This window comes from Chaetomium strumarium, assembly GCF_033439665.1.
Source record: "Chaetomium strumarium strain CBS 333.67 chromosome Unknown B0T15scaffold_4, whole genome shotgun sequence".
Classification (NCBI taxonomy): domain Eukaryota; kingdom Fungi; phylum Ascomycota; class Sordariomycetes; order Sordariales; family Chaetomiaceae; genus Chaetomium; species Chaetomium strumarium.
Window position 1 is genome coordinate 596900 of NW_026944432.1, and position 23163 is coordinate 620062.

The window sequence follows — 23163 nt, forward strand, 5'->3', positions numbered from 1 at the left end:
GATCCGCAACTTTTGCTTACTTCAGCTACCAGTCCTCAAATTCATGCGAGATGGATGATACCAGGAGAGTACTAGATCCGGAGTAATTCACGCAATTCTCAACTTGGTTTTTTACCTGACCACTTCTCAGAGCGCCAGACACAGGTAACAATAGTATTTCATGCATCTACATAACATACCCTCATCCCTCAATCCATGAACCACCCCTCTACCCAGGTGCCAGGACCCAGGACCCAGTCAAGACTCAAGAATCAGCAGCAAAGACATCCCCCACATCGACCTTCCCAACAGCCATGATCTCCTTCTCGTCCTCGACCTCATCATTCGACAAGCCCAAACCGCCGGCGCCACCCTCTGCCTCTCTCCTCTCCCTCACCTGCGCCCCCAACCTGAGCGCAACCCGCTTGAAGTAGTCCTGCATGCTCCTCTTGACATTAGGCGGTAGCTCCGCCCCTGCCCCTCCTCCAATCCACTTGTCAAACACCTTGCTCTCCTCGTCAGCAACCGCAAACAGCTGCACGAACGCGGCCTCGGCCGCCAGCTTGACAGGGATGACCATGTCGCGCACCGAGGCGAACACCGGCGGCGCGAGCAGGCCGAGGTGCGGGCGGACCAGGTCCGGGTGGGTGCGGGCGATGGTGCGCACCAGCACGAGGGCCAGCCGGCGCGAGTCGGTCGGGGCGCCGGGAGGGATGAGCTTGGAGAGGGTGGTGAAGATGGGCTTGGTGGGCTCGAAGGATTTGGGCGCGTCGCTGAGGAGGTACTTGCCCGTGGCGACGATGAAGTTGTCGGCAATGAAGGTCTGTGGATGAAACTTGTTAGTTGCACATACTCAAGACGGCAAAGTTAAAAAGGCGGAGAGATGTGGCTGCTACTCACGTCCTTGCTCTCCATTCCCTGGCAGAGCAGCTCGGGCAGGTCATCCACAAGGGGGGAGTCCAGAAGGGTAGCCGGGCTCTCGAGAAGGACCGCGTTCAGCGCCAGGACGCTGGAGTTGCTGAAGTCCCTCGTCATGACCCTGTTCTTTAGCAGGCCGGTTGCCACATCAGGCGAGACATTTTTGACCAGCGCTCCGAACAGCTTAGCGTAGGTGATGGTCATCGCTTGGTCGCGCTCGTCGGTCTCGGTGTCGATCAGGCTCAGGACGGCAGCGCGGGAGCTCTCGCCCATGTTGGCGCCTGCCTTGCTGATGACCTCGTACAGGGCCTTGAGCATGGCCGTCCTGACTCCAGCATCCGTGGTTTTGGACCCGGTCACCAGCTCAGCAATCAGAGGATCAACGCGCGGCGTGAACTTGATGAGTGTGCCGAGCGCCCGGGCGGCACGACTCCTCAAGACGTCGCTCGAGGTGTCGGCGAGCGACTTGGCGAATGTGCGCTGCAGCTGCGGCAGGAACGGCTTGAGTGCCGTGGGCATCTTTTCGAGCAGGTTGTTGAGTGTGAGCAGAATCGCCGACTTGACCTCCGTAGAGCGCTCCGAGACCACACGAATGAGCGGACCAGTAATCTGCGTGACGAAGGGCTTGAGCGAGTTCTCGCTGGTCCTGTCGACAATGTCTGAGATGGCCAAGGCAGCGGAGACTCTCTGATCGGGCGTGCCGTTCATGAGCCCCTGCAGGAAGATGGGCAGGATGGCGTTGATGCCCTTTGGCAGCTCGAATCCGGCGAGGTTGTGGCCCGCAACGCCGACCTGCAGAAGAACCTGCCGGGTCGACTGGACGAGGGCCTCCATCTCCTCCTTCTTGAGCCTCTTGGTGAACTCGTGGAGCGCACTCCACGCGGCCTTGACGACCTCCATGTCTCTGTCATCGAACGAGATCAGCAGGGCACGGACGATGTCCTGGTTGTACCTCGAGTAGTCCACGTCGGCCGCTGCGAAGAACTTAGCGAGATGCTGGCCGGTGGCGGATCTCTTGCGGTGGTCCTCGTGCTTGATGAGCTGTAGTAGGACGTTCATGACCACATTAAGGCCGTCGTACTCATCAATCGATAAGATGACCGTGTCGAACGAGTCGTCGAGATCTCTGCGCAGCTCCTCATCGGTACAGTTGACAATGTTGTCCATGAGCGAGTTGATGATGTTGGGCAGCCGGCGGTTCATAGCCGCACCGGCGACCTTAGACAGCGAGGCCAGGGCCTTGGCATTGAACGCCGAGATGGGCGGCGTGATGAGGGTGGGGATGAGGTTCGGCAGGATAATGTTGGAGCGAGTGGACTCGGTAAGCAGCGTGAGCAGGGCGGCAAGCGCGTTGTTCGCCTCTTCTTCGGACCGGAGCAGGTTGAGCAGGTAGGGGAGAACCTGGTCGACGGCGCGCTTGCCGAGGATCTGCTGCAGCGAGTCGAAGGCCTCGGCCGCTGCTTCGCGGACATCGTCGTCCGAGTCGGTAAGAGCGGTGCGGACGACCGAGATGAGCGTCTTCTCGTGGTCCTCGAGCGCCTCGGCGGAGGCTGACGAGATGAGCTCCCTGAGCGCCAGGCAGATACCCTGCTTGGCGTCCACATCCCGCGACGTCTGGAGACCCTCTTCGAGCGTAGGGAGCAGCGTAGCCAGGACGCCGTCGCCCGCCTTCCTGATGAGCTCGCCGAGCGCATTGCTGGCAATGACCTTGTGCTCCATGTTGGAGCTGCCCAACCGCCTGATGATGAGCTGCGTGAGGGTCGGGACGAGCTCCTTGAGCGTCCGCGGGCTGTGGACCAGGGCCTTCCACACGCCGACGGCAGCGGCGCGCACTGCACCGGCCGTGTCGCAACGGCAGACGTAGAGAGCCGAGAGAATCTTGTTCCGCTTCTCCTCGCCGAGGACCTCGCGAAGCGACGAACCGGCTTCCTTCGTGATGTCCTGGTCCTCCTCCTCTGTGGCCTCCGCGTTCGCTTTGATGCCGGCGAGATTGAAGAGCAGATCGCCGACCAGCTCCACCGAGCTGAGGCGGATGCGGTAGCTGTCGTCCGCCAAGCCGCGCTCCAGTTCGGGAAGGAGGAGGTCCACCGCGCGCATGGCAAAGTTCTTGACCAGCAGCCGGCCGGCACGTAGCGCAGTGTCCCGGATGGCCTCAACGTCGTCGGCAAGCCCTGATAGGATCGGCGGGATGATCTTGCCGAGATAGTTGGCGAAGCTGTTGCCGAAGCAGACGGGCAAGAAGATGAAGAGCGACATGAAGCCCTCGCGGACGGACGCCTTGGGCGATTCGACGTTCTGCAGGATCGTCGGGAGCGTCTCCTCCAGTCTCGAGGTTCCCAGGCCGGCAAGGACTTCGCTGAGCGCCTGGGCCGAACCAAGCCTGTCGCCGGCGCCCGTCTCGGACTTGAGGGTCTGCATGAGGCCGGGGATGAGATCCGGCAGCGCGTCCTCGCCCAGCTTCTCCACGAGAGACCCGAGAGCGCGGGAGGCAGTGGCACGAGTTGTCGGCACCGGATCGACTACGGCGACCTTGAGGCCTGCCACGAGAACTGGCAGATGAGCGACCAGGTCCTTGCGCTCTGTGAGATGTGCCAGACTGCCGATGACCTGCGACGCCTTGCGCTTCGTGTTGGAACGGTCGCCCAAGCCACGCTGCAGAATACGGCTGACGAGGGCCAGCGACGGGGCATCGAGGTAGTGTACGAACTGGACCTTGATGAGCGAGTCCAGAGCCTCGTCGGTGTATTTCGTCGGGTCGCTGAGCGCCTTGAGGAGGATGTCGACCAGGTTCTTGATCTCGGGGTTGGTGATAACCTCGCCGAACCTCTTCAAGCTCTTGTTTGCCGCCTGTCGCACTTCCTTGTGGCTGTCGTTCAAAACGGCCGTCAGGGGCGGGATGATCTCCGGTAAACTCTGAGCGAGCTGCTGCGGGTCGAGGTAGGCCATGGCACCGAGCAGGTCGCAGGCGCCCTTCTTGCTGCGCCACTGGTCTTCCTCGAGGCCGTCAAGGAGGGTCGGAAGGATCTGCTTGACGCCGAACGAGCTTAGCTGGGCGAAGCACGCCTTGGCGGCTGCCAGCGCAGCGTCGCGGACGTTCGGGTTGCCGTCGCCAAAGCCTGCAAGAAGCTGTGGGACGATCTGGATCACGTACGGCTCGAATAACCGGCCGAGGATGGTCGACATGAGCTCATACGCGAGCATGGCGGATTCCCGTTGGTGGATCTCTTTCTTATTCTCCAGAGCGCTGTTGAGCGTGATCATGATCCGATACTCTCTCAAGACGCCGATTCCTCTGCCAAGCACGAGACCTGCCAGACCGTAGGCGGCGCCACGCTGCTCGGGGTATTTTTTGGACGTCAGCAACGTGTCCAGGACCTGGTCGAAGTATTTGGGGGACTTGTCACCGCACGTGCGGACGAGTGGCGGCAGGCACTCTGCTACGGCGTACTGGACCGTCTCGGACGGGGTGCTGAGCGTCGCAAGGAGCCGTTCGATGACCACCGGGATCTTCTTGTCCCCAGGCTTCAGGTGCCGTGCGAGGGCACCATACATGATAATCACGGCCTCATTGACGCGGTCCGACGCCTCCGAGTTCTTGTCGGGTCCTTCGAGCGTCTTTTCGAAGGTTTTCATCAGCCTGTCCAGAATACCCTTGCCGTGGATCTCGATGATGGTGTTAGCAGCCTCGAGCATCTCGGCCCGGACGGTGGCATTCCGGTCGCCGAGCGGGCCTTGCTCGATGAGGAAGTTGAAGACCGGTTCGAGCTGCGGCTTCTCGAGATGCGGCGCAAGGTGCTTGAAGGCGAGGGCGATTCCGTGTCGAGCTTCCCAGGGGTCCGACAGGTCCATCTTCTTGGGCATGCCGAACTGGTCAAGTTCTTGTTTCCGCGGCTTGGCCAGCTCGATGTATGACGACTGGAGCTCTCCCAGAACGGGGGGAATGGCCGCGGGATGCTGGCCGGATGCTTCGGCGAGGGCCTTCGCCGCTGCACGACGCAGCGGCGCATCCTTGCTCTTCAGGTAAGGCAGCATCTTCTGTGCGAGCTCCTCGGAGGTCTTGAATTCGCTCTCCTCCCAGATCTCGTGACCCAGATCGACGTTCTCTGCAATGTCATCATGGCAAGCGAGCCAGATCTCTTCTGACACGCCAACCTCGCTCATGTCGACCTCGGCGCTGATTGCCTGGAGCACGGCGGTGCGCACGCTGGCCTGGGGAACGATGGTGCCCCGCGACAGGACGCCGATCTCGTCGGGGTTCATGTTCGGAGCCACGCAGCGAACCATGTCGGAGAAACAGTCCTTGATGATCTTGTAGTGTTGGCTGTACTTCTGCATTGCGGAAATCAGCGCCGAGAGTATTTCGGCACGGGGAATCGCCTCGTCTGCCGCAGCGTCGGTGTGGAACGAGAGGACCTCGATGGCGAGAACCAGCTGGGCATCGCGGTCGTCGGCGCTGGGACCGAAGCCGCCCTTGTCGAGGACTAGCAACAGAAGCGGCAACATGTAGACGAGCGTGACGGTGTCGAACCGCCGCTGCTCACCGGCGAAGCGTAGACGGTAGAGCACCCTTGTGACAAGGTCCTCGAACGGCTCCTGAGTCAGGTTCTCCGGAATTGCAGACACTTCGTGGGCGCGGAGAGTGGCCACGGCGATGAACGGCCGGATGGAACCGAGGCGCGGCGATGCCTGGTCGGCACATGAGATGAAGGCCATCGGTCCAGTGTCACCTGTGATTTGGGCAGCGCCAGCGTTGATAGCAGCAAGGGTAGCCGCGACAGCAGGCCGCATCCAGCGGCTGGTGTCGGAGGGCGGTCCGGTAGCAAGCGCCCGGACGATGCCGAAGCCACGCAATAGCTTCGCTGCGATCTGCCGGACATTCTCGCGAATCTCGGCCTCCTTTTTCAACTGCGCGTTGACCTTTGCCGTCTCTTCTGCCGTCAGCTTCTTTTGCAAGCCCTTCTTTTTCGCTAGCTCTGCCCTGAGTTCCTCCTCCCATTTCAGCGTCTCATAGTCCTTGACGTTCTTGTTCGGAACCACATTTTGCTTCTTTGCCAGCACGTCCACGAACGCCGTTCCTTCCGGAGTGCGGAAGATGGCGGCCTCAAGGGGGCCAACGGTCTCCAGCTGGGACGCGTCTAGGTCCTGCTCGATGAGGGCGACGATGCGGGAGGTCATCGAGTCAGGGGCAACAAATACCAGCTCGGCAGCCGCGCTATAAGCCGCATTTTTGATGGACTCGGACTATGCTTTGTCAGCATGAGATTACCTGCACCATGTAGGCGAGCGGCTTACCTTTTCTCGAACTCTGGTCCGCTCAACGATTTCCTGAATCAGCCTCTCCTCATGCTTCCTGGCCAGCTCCCCGGGATCCAGCTCGACTTTCAGGCAGAGATCAATCCAACTTGCTCGTGGAATGAGCTGGGGCTTTGCAAGCACGACAAGAGAGCACATCTGCGCCTCTAATTTCTCCTTATCCGCAGCGGTGCCTGCTCGGTCCGCGGTCTCTTTGGGACTGAGGCAAATAGCTTTGAACATCAGGTGGAGATTGGTATTCCCTGACTTGGCCAGCGCAGCAGCGCTCTCCTTTTCAGCTGTCTCTGTGGCCTCGATCCAATGCCACATGCCATTGATAATTTCCGCCGCAACGCTGTGGCTGCCAGAGCCAACGGACCGGGCGCACAGGTTCGACAGCGTCTCAATCGCCAGCCGGCGTACAGGGGGAGATGTGGCTGACGAGCAAACGAGGAAGATGTATGCCTGAGCCCACGCGACCCTCACCGCCTCGCTGTCTGAACCTAGAGTGCCAGTGACGGCGGACAGCGCACGGCAGAACCATCTGAGGTCGTCCTCCAAGAACTTGCTGTATATCCGCTGGTTGAGCAAGAACGACGGCTTAGGGTCCACCGCCAGGCTGTTCTTCTGGATCAAGGCTTTCTTCAGCAGAGACTGGACGTTGGCATTCTCGAGTCGACTAAGCAAAGGATTCAAACCGCAAACCACCAAGGCGCCCGTGACGAGCCCGCTCTGCGCGGCAGCCGCGGGGTTCGCCACGACCTCGTTGAACGTGGACAATAAAGGCGGTACGACTGCTTCCGCGAATGCCACAGCTCCCTTGGGAAGCTCTGTCTCTGAACTCTCGGCAAAGGTTTGCAGCAGCTCTCCCGTGCGGAGAATCCAGATGCGCCGTATTGGGACCTTCTTGTCCGCCAGACCTTTCGTGTACGCATCCAGAAGTGGCTTTTGCACCTCGGCACTGCGAAGGAGAGCGATGGTGCTGGCATTGAGCGCTAGGGTCTCGGCGCTGAGAGCCGCCTCGTTTGCTTCCTTGCCCACTAGAGCGGGAAGCCCGGCAGCAATCTTCGTTGCGATCCCTGTAGATGCGGGCAGCGCAACGAGCATTTCCGAGTGGAGGACTCTGTGGTCAGCAGAGGCGAGCTTGCCAGATTTCAAAGGGCCCAACACCTCGTCCGCTACCTTCTCGAGTTCCGCGACGTCGCTGCAGGACGAGGCGATCACGCTGAAAGCCCCAACTGCACCGTTGCGAATCGTGGCATTGGACGACTTGACATTAGATAGCAGAGGCTTGACGAAACGCCCACTTAGAGCTTTGGAGAGATCGAACTGGGGAAGGGAGCGGACGAGGGGTGTGATTAGGTTGTTCAGTACCACTTCAGGGGCTCTCAGCAAGCCCTTTTCCAGCGCCGGGAATACCTCCTTGTCGAGGTCCTCGAGTGAGACAAAGTCGGAGAAGAAATCCTTGAGGCCGTTTGCGAGGTGGGCAGCGACCGGCGTCCGGGAGCCAACTATTTCGCGGATGTAAAACGAGTAGTAATGGCTCTTCAGGCCCTCGACCACCGGCTTCGCCTCGGGCTTGCGCGAGCAGACGCCCGCTATGGCGCCGAGCAGCACGGCATTCTTGGCGGCTGGTTGGCTTCCTTTGGCGGCGAGGACCTGGACCGCCTCGCCGATAGCCTGTTGGTCGGCCGAGACCAGCTTCCGCAAACCCCTCCTCGAGATCACGAGCGCCGAGCTACCAAGCGTGCTCTTTGCCGTGGGCTGCAGGCACTTTTCCAGGCTGTCTGCGGCCGCCAGTACGACGTCCTTGCCGACCTTCTCCCAGAGAGGTGTGCCTGCGATATTCTGCATCAACAGGCTGCACCACTCCACCAGCACAAAGGCACTGTCAGGTGCGATGCCATGCTTCTGACTCTCCTGGCGCACTGCGGCGACCAAGGGCGCAACGGTGTCGGCATCCCCTGCCTGGCAGATCGAGGCCAGACATCGCTGGACAGCTTGACGAGAGGGCCGGTCCGTGTAGAAGGCATGGGTCCAGAAGAGCACTCTGAGGATGCCGAGCGTGACTGGTCTGTCGAGGGCTGGCCAGGGGGGTCAGCTCAGTTCATTTTTGTTCTCGTTCCTTGCCGAAGGTTCAGGGGCAGCAGGGGCTCACATCTCTGCGAGAGCTTATCGTCAATCGCACGCAATTGGGCGATGCGTGCCGAGGTCGAAGACGAGGTCAGCGCAGCTTTGGCTTGCTCGAGATCGAAGCTGCCCGACGTGCCGTTGATGGCTGCTTCAGTCATGTTGCTGCGTCCTTGGCTAAGGGATCGTACAATGACATCCTCAGGCGGCAGGAACCCGCAGCCTTGCTCTGGTGGTGGCCGTGTCGTTTGGGCCGTGATACTTTCAGAGGCTGATTTTCGGCGGGGACTCACATTTGGAGAGTGGGTTGTCGTGGTGGAGTTCCTGCTAAATCGACAGTGTAGATGGAAGCCGCCGAGCTGTGCTTCGATGATGCGCATCGAGGATGGTTGGTACTAGACACACCTACCTGAACTTTCTTAAGAAAAGCCCTATCGCAACAACATCTGAAGTTTATAATAAGCTGATTCCTTCCCCTACATACCTACAAACACCGTCTCAAATTCGTCTCTTGCAAGTCAATGGGCCCCCTCGAACACCACGAACAAGAGCACTCACTGTGAGGATAGAGAGCGTCGTGCCATTCCAGCGGGGCCCAGCTCCTGAAACGGCAGGCGGTCGCGTTGACCGCCTCCGGGACCCAGCAAGCTGCCGCAGCTGTCGCTAAAATTTCCAGGCTGCTTCAGGCTCTGACGTCTTGCTCGGTGGAAACAAGCAACGGCGGAGATTCTCTCGCCTTGGGACCCGCCGCTCGAATCCAAACCTCCAGGGCAGCATCGCCTCGCCATGGCCGGCAAGAAGAAGTCGAAAAAGCCCGCGGCGAACCCTGCGCGCGGGTTCGCTACCACCTCGATCGCATCGAAGCCCAGAGTCGACCCCGCTGAAGCTCCGGGTGTTAATGCCCCGGCCGGCAAAGCCAACGACGCCGCCGCCGCCGCCGCCCCGCCGACGGGCGATGCCCCGCACGCAGCCAACACCAACACCAAAGCCGAGGAGAAAACGCCAGCCAAGGACCTGAGCCCCGAGGAATTCGAGCGGCAGCTGGAAGAGTCGGCATTGCAGTATCTAGTGGAGAAGTTCGCGCAGAAAGTGAGGCGGGATGCGCAGCGACAGAAGACCCGGCTCGAAACAGACCGGCGCCTCTTGCGGGGGGCGGCCGAGAACATCAACACAAGAAGATGGCTTCCGCCGGAGCTAATGGAGCATGTCCTAGATATTATCAAGGCAGAAGGCCGGTTTGCAGCCTCCAGCATATCCTCAGAGGGCGGAGCTAGTAAATTGCCTCCGGAGGAAGACCTCGTCATCAAGCTATGGACGTTGCAGGAGACCTTGCAGAACTCTGGGTTCTCGGAGGAGAGGATACAGCCGGCGCTGCAGTTTGTTTTGGATATTGCGCCCAATATTCCTCCCAGTCCCAGGAGCGAATTTATCTGGGGGCTTGAAGAGGTGCTCGACTGGTTTGCGAGAGAGTGTCCCAGGGAAGAGCTGCCCGATTATTCGGGGCGGAGAGTAGGGCCCAAGTCGCAAGCAGGTATGCATGTCAGAAGTATGGTTTCTTGTCCCATTCTAACGGTCGTAGACACCCCAGCAGAAACACCCTCGAGATCGGGGACGCCCTTCGAAATCGACCCCAAACTCGGAACAAAGAAGAAGGGCGCCGCAGCCCACCGGTCTCGGCCCGCGTCACCAACAAAACGGCCAGCCGTTATATTTGACGAAGACATCGAACCAGATCAACTACTGCCGTTTTATCTCGACACTAAGACGAAACTGTTTCAGATCCAGCGACCGCGGCAGGACGCAGCCAAGGGCAGGGGTGCGAGGGACAAGCCCAAGAGCTCCAATGACCCGGAAGAGGCGTTGTTACTTGCAAAGCTCGACAGAGTCGAAAAGGACGTCCTGTTCGACAAATACGTAGCTGAGCAGCAATGGAGGGCGAAGAAGGTCGCCCTGGAGAAGGAGTATGCCGCGGCAAAGGCCGAAGAAAAGAAGAAAGAGCCGCCGGAAGCGCCATCCCCGGCAAACGAGTCGGACGAAATCAACGCGGAAGCTGAGCGCATCGCAGCAGAGATTCTTGCTGAAGAGGACGATGACCAGGCACTGGCGGACTTATTCTCCAGCCTGCCTGTCAGCGAGGTTGATCCCGTGACTGGCAAGACCAATACGGTGGTCAACGGAGTCGACGGATCCAAGATCACAGTCCGCGACTTTGGGAAATGGACCGGAGTGACTCCGATGCGGGCGTTGGAAGAAGCCTGCCGCTCAAGGTTGTCCTATCCCGCCCACGACTGCTTGAGAATTTGCTAACGGCATCAGGGACTCTTCGGTGAGGATATCGTACCATCTGTTGTCCGACGTCGCCTTTGCGAACCGCCACGCGGTCAATATCGTCTGGTCCAAGCCGCAGGAAATCCCACCCGCCCCTGAGACGTCCGACCTTGAAACATTCACATCACCCACGCAGTTCGTCTACAAGATGATATCGATTGCTACTCCCGATGCGAAGCAGTCCGAGGCCTACATAGCGACCACGGCCTTGTTCTTCGTTTTCGGGACCTCGGCCAAGGACGAGAAGGTCGCCATGAGATTGCCGCCGACCTGGAAGGACTTATGGTCAGAGTTTGCGGAAGCGAGGAAGAGCAAGGCTGATGAGCAGGACCGGGAGATTGTGCGGCATCTGCGGGACCTCGTGCGCAGAAGAGTGGAGCAGGAGCTCGAAGATGGCGTGCTCATCCAGGGCTTCAAGGGACGGGGGCAGTCCCGGAACCAGACGGACTCGGAACAGTCCGACCAAGAACGGACGAAGCGGGATCCGTACGGGCCCGAGTACTACCAAAACATCTGGCTGCAGAAGAGCAGCTCTCCTAAGTTTCAGCAGATGCTGGTGAGTCGATAGCCAACAGGATCGAAGACGCGCCGGCCATGTTCTGACTTATCAGGTATCGCGCATGCAACTGCCCATGTGGCAGTTCCGGCAACAGGTGGTTGACATCGTTGACCAGAACCAGGTGGTCATCATCTGCGGTGAGACCGGATGGTAAGCACTTCCGCCGCGGTATGAGGAGCGAGCTAACAGCATGCAGCGGCAAGAGTACGCAGGTACCGTCGTTCCTCCTTGAGCATCAGCTGCTGCAGGGCAAACCATGTAAGATCTACTGCACGGAGCCGCGACGTATCTCGGCGATATCGCTAGCTCGCCGGGTGAGCGAGGAACTGGGTGAGAACAAGGGAGATCTCGGCACAAGCAGGTCGCTGGTCGGCTACTCTATCCGCCTTGAATCCAACACTGCGAGGGAAACGCGCCTTGTCTACGCCACGACCGGTATCGTTATGCGCATGCTGGAGGGATCCAACGACTTACAGGAGATCACCCACCTGGTGCTCGACGAAGTTCACGAGCGCTCCATCGACAGCGACTTCCTGCTCATCGTGCTGAAGAAGCTGCTGGCGCGGAGAAAAGACCTCAAGGTAGTGCTCATGTCCGCCACAGTCGATGCGGAACGGTTTTCCAAATACCTCAGCGGCGCCCCGGTCTTGACGGTTCCGGGCCGGACTTTCCCTGTCCGCGTCGCATACCTGGAGGATGCAGTTGAGCTCACGGGGTACACGGTCGATCAGCGGAACCAAGAGAAGCTCACCGACCTGGACGACGACGTGGAGCCGGAGGTGGACACCTCGTCGAAGCCGGAATTACTCAAGGAGCTCAGGCAGTACTCGGCGCGCACGCGGAACACGCTTGCCCAGATGGACGAGTACCGGATCGAGTATGATCTTGTGGTGCAGCTGATCTCGAGGATAGCGGTCGACCCAGAGTATGCTCCGTACAGCAAGGCCATTCTCGTCTTCCTTCCCGGCATTGCAGAGATCCGCACGCTCAACGACATGCTGCTTGGGGACCGCTTCTTCGCCGACAGCTGGCTCGTGTATCCGCTGCACTCTACCATCGCGACCGAGGAACAGGAGGCAGCATTCCTCATACCACCGCCAGGCATGCGCAAGATCGTGTTAGCCACCAACATTGCGGAGACAGGTATCACCATCCCCGACGTAACGTGCGTCATCGACACGGGCAAGCACCGGGAGATGCGGTTCGACGAGCGGAGGCAGCTGTCGCGCCTCGTCGACTCGTTCATTTCTCGCGCCAACGCGAAGCAGCGCCGGGGTCGCGCCGGTCGTGTTCAGGAGGGCCTGTGCTTCCATCTGTTCACGAAATACCGCCATGACACATCTATGAACGACCAGCAAACACCGGAGATGCTGCGTCTGTCGTTGCAAGACTTGGCCATCCGGGTCAAGATCTGCAAGATCGGCGGCATCGAGGAGACGCTGAGCCAGGCGTTAGACCCGCCCTCTGCGAAGAACATCCGCCGGGCCATCGATGCCCTTGTCGATGTCCGCGCCCTGACGGCCACGACCGAAGAGCTTACGCCGCTTGGACTCCAACTCGCCCGCTTGCCGCTCGACGTCTTCCTGGGCAAGCTCATCCTCCTCGGGGCGGTGTTCAAGTGCTTGGATATGGCCATTACCGTCGCCGCCATCTTGTCATCCAAGTCGCCCTTCGTGGCCCCCTTTGGCCAGCGGAACCAGGCCGATACCATTCGACGGGGCTTCCGCAAGGGCGATTCCGATCTCCTGACCGTCTACAACGCCTACCTCGCGTGGAAGCGTGTGTGCCAGTCGGCCAAGGGCGGCGGCGCCGAGTTCCAGTTCTGCCGCAAGAACTTCCTCTCGCCCCAGACGCTAGCCAACATTGAGGATCTCAAGGGCCAGCTGCTCGTCGCGGTCGCGGACTCCGGCTTCCTCCAGCTCACCGCCGAGGAGCGGCAGACGCTAAACAGGCTGCGCTTCAGCGGCAGGCGGCGCCACCAAGCCTTCTTCGAAGTCCCCAAGCGCGTCGACAGCAACAGCGACAACGAGGTCGTCGCCCAGTCCGTCATCGCCTGGAGCTTCTACCCGAAACTGCTCGTCCGCGACACCGGCAGCAAGGGGTTGCGGAACATCGGCAATAACCAGTCCATCAGCCTGCACCCGAGCAGCGTGAACAAGGGGTACAACGACCTGCGCTGGTTGAGTTACTACCACATTATGCAGTCCAAAGCGTGCGGCTTGCCCACTCCATTCCCCCCAACAGCCTTATCATCGCTAACCATACCTTCTACGATATAGATTCTACAACGCGCACGAAACAACCGCCGTCGACCCCTTCGCCATCGCCCTCCTCTGCGGCGACGCCCGTGCCGACATGTATGCCGGCGTGATCGTGCTCGACGGCAACCGCGCCCGCTTCGCCGTCCCCGACTGGAAGACGATGCTGGTCATGAAGGTGCTGCGCGCGCGCCTGCGCGAGATGCTCACCCGCTGCTTCAAGAGCCCCGGCAAGCTGCCCACCGCGCAGCACGAGCGCTGGCTCGAGGTGTGGCAGCGCGTGTTTGCGCTCGCGCAGGAGAATCGGGAGAAGGCCGCCATCGCCGCGGCCGGAGCTCTGGGGAATGGGAATGGGAACGGGAATGGGAATGGGGTTGGTGGTGGGGAGCGCTAGGTGCGTTCTTCCTACGCCCATGCTTCGGCGAGGTCTGTGGTGGATTGCGGCTGGGGTCTGTCCTTCCGTTGAGGTGGTCTGGATTCTGGAAGGGGGCGGGACCTAGATAGTAGAGGGGTTTCGGCGCGTCGGGTCGGATGTGAGCGGGTAGGTTGGGGTGAGGTGAAAAAGGAGGGTAGATTTGGTTCGCGTGGTGTTACCTAAACCGGTATTAGAGCGTAAGACGGGGAGGACTGCAATAGAAGCGTTTCTTTCCGATAGGGTGTGCCATCTCGAAGGATATATGGTGGTGGTAATAGAGAGATAATATACCTCGGTCTTATACCAGGGGATCTGTCATCCGTATGTCGCGTAGATTTGTCAAGTTCATTCCCAGTCTGAATCACCAAGTTGCACGATCAGTGCACAGTATAATATCATACAGTTCGTTGCCAGCGTAAATCCCCGTACAAGATGCTATACATGGTGGTTATGAGCGGCACAAGCATGTACCGATTGTCTCTGGGTTCAACCTCAGATTATACGGTTGGTGTACAAGATTGGATATATAGTGGTTGGAAAGGGTACAAGGGTGTACGGCCCTTTTCCAGCTTAAATCCTAGGTTATATGGTCGGCGTAGAAGATGCTCTATAAGGTGGCTCTAAGTAGTATGTGGTTGGATAATCTTAAGCTTTTAAACAATAGCGTTTCTAGCTCGTTGATATAATAATCAGGTGTCCCTAGAGAGTGAGAGCATGTATAAATATTGGGAAAGTATATGAGGCTCTAGTTAAGACAAGGTAAAGAGAGCAAGTCACGAGCATGGTATATATATAATATCACTTTCATATCTGTGCTAGGAGTCCTCGTTAACCTTTGTCACGCTCGTGCTCTATTCCGAGAACGTCCTAGGCTAATTTTACGGAATCCGCAAGCTATTGTTCTTCTTCAGCAAAGGACGAGATATCCGGGCTGCGCAGTACCTCAACGTTCCTGCTACCCGCGACTTCTGCATTGTAGGCCTGGAGAGCTCGTCGGGCGTCTCGGACTACATATAGCCACTCATTGGCCTCATCGTACTGCTTCTTAAGGGCCTGGAATTTCTCAACCTCCTTCTCGAACGCCACTCGATACTCCGTATACAGGTCCCTCTCAGCGAATTCCTTGAGCTTGGCGAGCTCGGCCTCGATGCCATCGCTACACGACTAGATTGCCGCTAGGTCATCTAGCATCTTCAGGTATATTTTCTCCTCCTCCTTCGTCGCCGCCCTATTATGCATGAAGCCTTTTTCGATCTCCTTGCGAATGCCAAGCGACGACCCGGGCTGGTCGATGTTCAGCCTACCTTGGTAGAACATCGAGCTTGCAAGGATGGTCACAAGGTGATCACCAAGCGGAACATGTTCAGCACGCCAGGCCGGCACAACGCATTTTGCGATGACCTCTGGCTCCAAGTTTGGAAACTCGTGCTTGATGCACCTCAGTGTCAGCGCAAGCAACGGGCTCGAATTACACAATCCGCCCTTCGGATCATGGTGGGCGGATGCAGAGGCAATGGACTCGCCGGTGCATCCAACGTATATCGGGGACTGGCGCTGCGACACCGCCTTGGTTTCGTCGAATGCCTGTCCCCGCTCGGCCCTTTTCTGCAGCCACGAGATATACATCATGGTCTTTTCATAAATGGCAGGGCCGCCCACGAACCGTGGCGTCATATCTTTGTTCACACCCCGGTAAACTGAGTCTACCGCTGCGGCGTGGGCCATGTATTGGCGCTCCGGCACCGTCATCTGTGACCAGTCGCCACTACGTGCCTCCCACGTCTTCCAGACCTGGCAGTAATCTACCATGCACTGGGACACCTTCTCGATTCCCGCGACGGTGAGGAACTCGCCCTTTCTTCCTTTGATCGCGATGCCGATTGCATAGACCCCAGGGTTGGTCATTTCGTACGAATCTTCATTGTAGAAGTCATACGCGACCGTCCCGAGCACGAGTGAGTTGCGTAGCCTGGCGGGAATCACATTCATGAGGCCCAGCCAATCGGCGCTGCTTTCCCTGGATGACTCGGCCGTCTTGCTCATGGAGATGCCTGCAGCCATGGCCGCCTTCTCCGAAGACTCGATCACCGAGGGCAAGAGAACCCAAGAAAGCCGGTAACTACTGGCCGTGCCCGTCTCGTTGATCATCTAAATCATCTCGAGACGGTCGCCATCCATCAGGGGCAGGCGATCGGACGCCTCGTCTGGAAGCGGCTCCCTCATTTCCATGATGAACATAGAGCTGGCACACTTGAGAACAATCTTGTGATGTTCGTGTTGCAGGTGGGTGCGCTGGGCAAAACGTGACTGGATTTTGTCTTCGGTCGGTTGGTGGTAAGAGGGAGGGTTTTCCGACCGTGTCGGTGCTTGCAAAATGCCTTATGCCCCGCTCTGTAGGTAGCCTGTTTCAGTATTACTTGGAAACGAAACGTTGAAGGGAAGAGCGAACGAAGGAGGGCGGCGAAGGAAGGCAGTGAAGGACTTCTTCCAAATGCCGGACGCCTGTGCCCTACTACCAGCAGTATTCCGTTCAGACATGTTGACAACAGTAACGCTAGCGGTCTATGGTTGGGGACTGGTCAATATCATGTTGTTGAGTTTGCGTAGGGCGATAACTATGGGGTTAGCATACGATCCTTGGGCTAGAGGTTCTCGAGGGGCAGTTCCAGCGCAGCAGTCACATCAGGACTTATCTCGAGGCACAATCATCAAAGCAACAGTTATATTACTAGAATAGGTTGACGAAAACCCAACAGTCTCCGTCTAGACCACGATACTTCACGACCTAGCCCTGCTCCGTTCCCCGTCTATGTTCGCGGAGGTGGACTGTTGATATCGAGTCGAAGTCATGGGGAGCTACCAGAGCGTTCCGTCTCGGTTCCGCTCTCGGTCTGCTCAACGCTCTCAGTCTCGCTCCCAGTGCGGACCCGGATTGTGCCAGCGATCAACCACCGGTCCCCGCCGACCGGTTCGCCGGCGAAAGGGTTGGGGACCCAACTGGTGACCGCCCACCACTCCGCGTCTGCGTCATCCCAGTCCATCAACGTACGGAGGATGTCTGCCAGCACCACCCCCTGGCCGCGGATGACGTGGATCGAACCATCACCCACGTAATAAGTCGTGTACCATGCGGTATTACCCGACTGTCTGTTCAATGGGCCGAGCTCGAACAACAAGCTGTAGTCTACAGCGCCGGGTTCGATCCTTTGCAAGATTGCTGGCTGTATCATTGGCAGCGTCGCCCTACGTGTGGCACTCGGCCTGTAAGATGCGGCGAGCCCGGTCATCATGCTCACGAAATTCTGGACGGGATCATGCTGATCGCCTTCGCCCGAGGAGCTAGAGTCCGAGAATCCCTCCATACTGGTGTCTGATCCTCAGCAGAGAGAGAAAACGCGTGTAGACTTCTGTTTTTCTTGTAAGAGCGTGGGTTTCTTTCGCTAGTTGCAGACCAGAAACGCGTTATGGAGGAGGGTGGGAAAGAGAGAAGGAGCTTCACAAACTTGAGATTTTATAAAGTCGGTAGGCAGGCACAAGGCGAATCTGCCTGGCAGAATACCGCGAGCCAAATACAAGACCCGAGTGAGTGGCAACACCGAATCCAAGTTTCTACTATACATGCTATAGTTCATAACCTAGGGAAAAGCGGGCGTGGCGTACAGAATGCCAGGAGGCTGTAAGTTCGTGAGAGAGATAAATCTGGCATGGAGAGAACAAGTTGAACAGAAGAAAAGGACTACGGGATAGGGGATGGTCATGACGGGAGGCCTTCAGGGTTGCCATTAGCAACGTTATCCGGCAGCCACGCCTGTTACTAGTAGTGCTTCACTGTCGAGATCATCAAAGTTGCCTTTGCATTCCAGGTCACCAGGTCCAGTTCAAACAGATTTGGCGGCGACCGGAACGAGATGCTGATGCTTAAGGTACGGTACTTAACAAAGTCGGTTTGTTTCCAGAACTTTTCACCTCGTCCTCCGTCCACCGTCCTCTATCCGCTCAACCGCCAAAAAGTAAAAAAAGCGCTGGTTCCAAGATGGATTCCACTCCTTGCCGTCGCCGACCAAGATCAATACCATGGTAGAGCACACAACATACGCGTGCAGCCAGCTGAATGCTGAGCACGAGGAGGCCACCGTCGCAGACTCACTCGACGACGCCTCGGTCGTTGCAAAGTCACAGTCGCCTCAAGCAAGGAGCGGTGACCAGCGTCGCCACAGCCCAGCGGGAGGCCGATATCAAAGACAAGGTTGCAGCCTTAGAGCAGCACCTCAGGCAGGTGAGGTGGCTCCTCGAGCGGGAGCAGCGGACTAAGCAGCTGACCGTGGAACAGCTCGAGCGGCAGCTCCACGAGGAAAGGGTCGCCCACGAGAGGCTGCGGACGGACAAGGAAGATGCTGATGCGCGGTACGCCGCTCAGCTTGACGTGGGCGAGGAGGATTTCAAGACTCATCGGAGTGGGATCTTCGCCTTTTGCAGGCTGATAGCAGGCGTGGAACTGAGCCTAAATGACTGGCTCTATGTCTGGTTGGCCATTCAGAAGGTCAGAGAAGTTTATCGTGTCTAGACTTCCACGGCCTTTTAGAAGGTTAGCCGGACCGACAGCGATATACGCTACCGGAAGTTAAAGGATCCCGAGCTACTATAACTATAGTTGGTAGTGGCACTCCGCAAGGAGCGGTAGAACAACCAGGGCATAGCCGCTCTAGATATGCTATCCGACAAGGTTAGAATAGCGACGGCGTTGCCCATACAAGGCCTGCTAAAGTCCTGATTGCGGGACTTAACGCCGCACCATCCCACAGATAGGATATCTTTCTCGTGTCTCGATGGTAGCTTCTCTGGGGCGCTGAGACTTCCATTGGCTGGGATACAAGATCCGCGTTCAGTTGCCGTATCTGACATGGGACATGACCAAACTGCGTTTCAAGTGGAGGGAGTTTTGGAAGAATACTAGACGGGTGGGACAGTGTCAGCCCTCCACCGTTACGTGTTACCAGAAAGGTGGTAGTGGAGTCTACCTATCTCACTTACCAGTGAACATGTCCAAATGGTAACCTCCTTAGCTCGCGGCTATCCTCGTGAGCTGGCCAACGAACAGAGGACGCTCCTTGTCGGTTGCCGCGGTGAGGTCAACAAGAAGCCTATCAGATCAAGATTAGCATACGAGGTCCAGTATCCGAAGCGCAACTTGGCAGCACAAGCGCGGGTCAGTCAGTCTGGGCCAAGGTGGAACGTACAGCCAAGCGTAGATTTATGGAAGACCAGCCCATGACCTGACGCCGGGGAACCGGAGACTGCGGTGCAATGTCCGCATATCCACGTGATTGGCGCTGTCCTCGAGTCCGCTAAGTCGCGCGAGTGTGCGGAAGAAGATCCGCGAACCGAGGGCGCAGGAGTGGAGGATGATCTGTGCGACATCGATCTCACCCTCGAGCGTTCGGCGGTCGGCTAGTTCGTCGAGGTCGGGCGATGCTCCTCGTGGTCGAACGGGGCTGAGTCGTTGATGCTACTGCTTGGCGAGCTCGCCGCCGAGGGAAACGCATCTACTTCGGCAATCGGGCTGGCAAAGAAGACGTGCTGGATGCTGTCAAATGTGTGTTGCAAAGTGGCCGCGAGGTGGTCGGCAATGTTGGGGTCGATGAACTTGGATAGCAGAGAGAAGTCTTGGTTGTTGAAAATCAGGAGCGGCGAGCTGGCAAAGAAGTTACCTTCTTCGCTTGTGCTTCGCGAGACTGGCGGGGTCTCCTCGACGAAACGAAGGCGTGTGTTGAAGGAGACGGCGTGGAGCATGTCGACTCTACATGACGAAGTCAGTAACGGGTGGCATGCAATATCGGGCCGTTGGCATACAGAATCATTGTTTGTCGCCTCGGTAGGAATTTGAGTCGGTCAACAGCCCTCTCCGTTGCAAGGATCTTTTCGAGGGCAACCATGTGCTTGGTAGCGTGCGACCCCGACCGGACCATATTAACATCCCCTAGAAGGAGGAATTCGTAGATAAGCCTCTTTTTCTACTAGTATACCTAGTGTTTTATAGCTATAGATATAATACCTCCTTATTATAGGCTATTATAAGCCTATCTACCCTTATATTTTTCGAGTTAGTATTAGAGCCTATATAGATAACTACGTTACATATATTATTAACTAACGTAAGATTGTATAACGTATCTTATAAGCGAGCCGGCCATATAAGCGAGCCGGCCACTTTACCCGCGACGCGTCACTTCCGCGCTTAAAACCAGATTTTCTTTACAACTTAACATGTCTTCTTCTTCGTACGAGGCTAGGATAAACCTAGCCCTCGAAGCGATACAAAAAGACCAAAAACTAAGCATAAGGGCTGCAGCGAAGTACTACGACGTTCGACGAACAACCTTGCAAGACCGACTAGCGGGCCGGCTTGCACGACGCGACACTACGCCCAACTCGCGCCGGCTCACCGATTCCGAAGAGAAGGCTCTTGTTCAGTATATAATTGAGCTATCTGAGCGAGCTTTTCTGCCGAGACTGCGTGGTGTGGAAGATATGGCCAACCAACTGCTACGTATATATGTGACGAAACCACGGGCAGTCCTGCCTCTGAAAGGGTTCGCCGGCCGAAGGTAACTGCTGGTCGGACTGTAGGTCTCGGTGAAGCCAAAAGGTTCACAACAATGCTTGTTGCACTGTCTGCACAATAGGTAGAGGCTATTGCTTGTATTGCTCACTGGAGAACTCCCAGAGTCCTCCAGAACGAGTGACTATATACTAGCTATCTTCTTGGGCGCTCAGTACTTTGATTCGGATGAGCACCCAGGTGCTCATCGTGATATGCCCCTAATCACTCTGATCGCTTACATCCTACAGAGTGCTCAGCGACATTGGCACCTTAGCACCTTTGCCTGTCTCTGACTGGTCCGCCTAGTTGTCCAAATGATTGGCCCGGGACGCCCCCGCGTCCCCACATACGGCTGTCTACCCTGCAGCCTGCCGTTGGTTAATTCGTGACAATATACGACGCGCCCCTGTCGGCAAGCTCTAGGCGTATAACTTTGTTAAACGCCAGCCAGAGCTCCGGACGCATTATACGTATAGATACGACTACTAAAGGGCCAAGTACGAGGATCCGAAGGTTATTGGCGAGTGGTTTGCCCTTGTACGGAATATTAAGGCCAAGTACGGCATTATAGATGATGATATCTATAACTTCGATAAGACTGGGTTTATAATAGGCATTATCTTCCTAGGTATAGTAGTTATAACCTCGGATGGCCATAGCAAGGCGAAGCTAGCCTAGCCTGGCAACCGCAAATAGGCGATAGTGATCCAAGGCGTCAATACCCTTGGCTGGGCTATCCTTCCATTTATCATCTTAGCGGCATAGTACTACCTCGCCAACTAATATCAAGAGTACAACCTCCCAGCCGACTGGCGTATTACAACTACCAAGAATGGCTGAACTACTAATGCGGTAGGCCTTGATTGGATCAAGCACTTCGACTACTATATAGCGCCTTAGACAAAGGGTAAATACTAGTTGTTGATCCTCGATAGCTACGAAAGCTACCACTTGACCGAGTTCGAGCTCTACTACCAGTAGAACAATATTATCACGCTTTGCATGCCTCTATATTCCTCCTACCTCCTCCAGCCACTTGATGTTGGCTGCTTTAGGCCGTTTGTGACGAAACCACAGGCAGTCCTGCCTCTGAAAGGGTTCGCCGGTCGAAGGTACTGCTGGTCGGACTGTAGGTCTCGGTGAAGCCAAAAGGTTCACAACAATGCAAGTCGCAATGTCTGCACAGTAATGTAGGGCTACCTTACTGCTTGTATTGCTCACTGGAGAACTCCCAGAGTCCTCCAGAATGAATGACTATATACTAGCTGGTTTTGGTCCGCTCACCATGGCTCACCAGTGAGCCTAGGTGATTCTGCTCGTCCGCTCACCTGGTGAGCGGGCGCTCTTACATATGCTCATCAGCGCTGCGAGCGCTCTTGCATGTCCCTGTGTACAATGATTGGCTGCGGATACACCCTTGTCCGCCCCACCGGGTCACTGCATGTGGTCAAATCGTGACACGATGCCCCTCCTCAACGTCTTTCGCCCCGAAAGACTTGGGTTGTTTCAAATAGCGCCAACTGCCCTTGCTTCTGTAGGTACGCGGGTCCCTGCTGTCTCCCTCTTTACCTTTTCAGGATGCTAACACGATGTCGGGACGCGTGAAGAAGCCGTCCCGTCTGCGTAATTCGACTGCCGAACGGCACGCCCTTGCTGAAGAGATCGAGTCTGTTGGTGTGGAGGCCGAGATGCCTTGCACTCGTTGTTGGACTGCTACCCCACGCGCGCGATGCGTCGTGGCGGAGGGCTCTTCCCGGTGTTCTCGCTGCGTTCGTCTGGGGAAACCTTGCGACGGGACCAGCGTCGCGTCCCTTCGTGAGTGTGGCTGATGGGTTCTTTCCCCCCCCCTTTTTTTTTGCTAACATTCCTAGTGTTGAGTAATGCGTCCGAGCGTAAGCGAATGGATTCTGAGATTGCCGAGATTGAGGATCAGCTTGCGGTGTTGTTGTCGCGGCTGAACCGGATGCGTCGCCAACGCCGCTTTGTCGAGGAGCGGGGGTCCGAACTGCTTCGCCGTGGCATGCAAGGTTTGGACGAGGAGGATGGTGTGGTCCCGATGTCGGATGAACAGATTTTGGTCGGTCAGGCACAGGCCTTGGGTGCCGTAGGGGTGTCAGACTGGGAGGCCATTGGTGCTGTCCCGTATGGTTCTGCGGGCCACGATCCGTTCTTGGATTCGCTACTCGGGGGTACCGCCAAGTGGGTGCCCCTATCCCCTCCGTACGTCGTTCTTCGTGCTGACCGCCTTCTTTAGCGCTGGTGCTGGCTCTCCCTCCGTGGAGCCTCCTCTTTCGGTCGGTCAGGATCCCTCTGGTGGGACTCCTGCAGCTTCTCAGGGTAGTGGGGGTTCGTAGTTGGTGGTGGTCAGGTCTCGGTCGCGCCTGCCGTGCGTGTTGTGTTGTAGCGTGGCTGCCTGCAGCCGCTCTTTCCTGCCTGGGGTTCTCAATCTGATTCTTGTTGCCTGTTTCCCAACAAATGAAATGGCTCAGTGGTGTAGCTTGGTTGTCACACCCGAGTGAATGCTCTGGGAGATCGTAGGTTCGAATCCTGCCTGCGCCTCGTCTCCACGTGAGTGGCTTTACCGCGGGGTAAGGCGACTCATACGGAGATTTTTGCGCCTTCCTCCTGGCCGATCTGGGTTCTGCCGGTGGAATTCTCTTAGTTTTTCTGCGCAGTTGAGATG

At 57.4% G+C, this 23163-nt stretch overlaps 3 protein-coding genes and 1 non-coding gene across 4 annotated transcripts; 2 read left to right on the forward strand and 2 right to left on the reverse strand.

Moving 5' to 3' along the window:
* Positions 1–79: 79 nt before the first annotated feature.
* On the reverse strand, positions 80–8612 carry B0T15DRAFT_433781 (armadillo-type protein). Its single transcript, XM_062865783.1, has 4 exons — positions 8348–8612; positions 6190–8273; positions 880–6138; positions 80–802 (listed from the first exon to the last, which is right to left on the reverse strand). The coding sequence occupies exons 1-4, from the start codon at positions 8478–8480 to the stop codon at positions 245–247; spliced, it is 8034 nt and encodes a 2677-aa protein (XP_062720952.1). The 5' UTR covers positions 8481–8612; the 3' UTR covers positions 80–244.
* B0T15DRAFT_415439 (P-loop containing nucleoside triphosphate hydrolase protein) lies at positions 8613–14293 on the forward strand. The gene is made up of 6 exons (XM_062865460.1): positions 8613–9850; positions 9899–10586; positions 10636–11203; positions 11259–11356; positions 11403–13418; positions 13486–14293. Exons 1-6 carry the CDS (start codon positions 9106–9108, stop codon positions 13856–13858), a joined length of 4488 nt encoding a protein of 1495 aa, XP_062720953.1. The 5' UTR covers positions 8613–9105; the 3' UTR covers positions 13859–14293.
* Positions 14294–14746: 453 nt separating this feature from the next.
* Positions 14747–15940, reverse strand: B0T15DRAFT_502322 (uncharacterized protein; the record flags this gene model as incomplete). The annotated part of the gene is made up of 2 exons (XM_062867429.1): positions 14747–15035; positions 15159–15940. 2 exons carry the CDS (start codon positions 15938–15940, stop codon positions 14774–14776), a joined length of 1044 nt encoding a protein of 347 aa, XP_062720954.1. The 3' UTR covers positions 14747–14773.
* A 7022-nt stretch (positions 15941–22962) lies between these two features.
* B0T15DRAFT_t111 lies at positions 22963–23039 on the forward strand. The gene has a single exon. It is a non-coding gene; the product is annotated as a tRNA-Ser (tRNA).
* Positions 23040–23163: the final 124 nt, after the last annotated feature.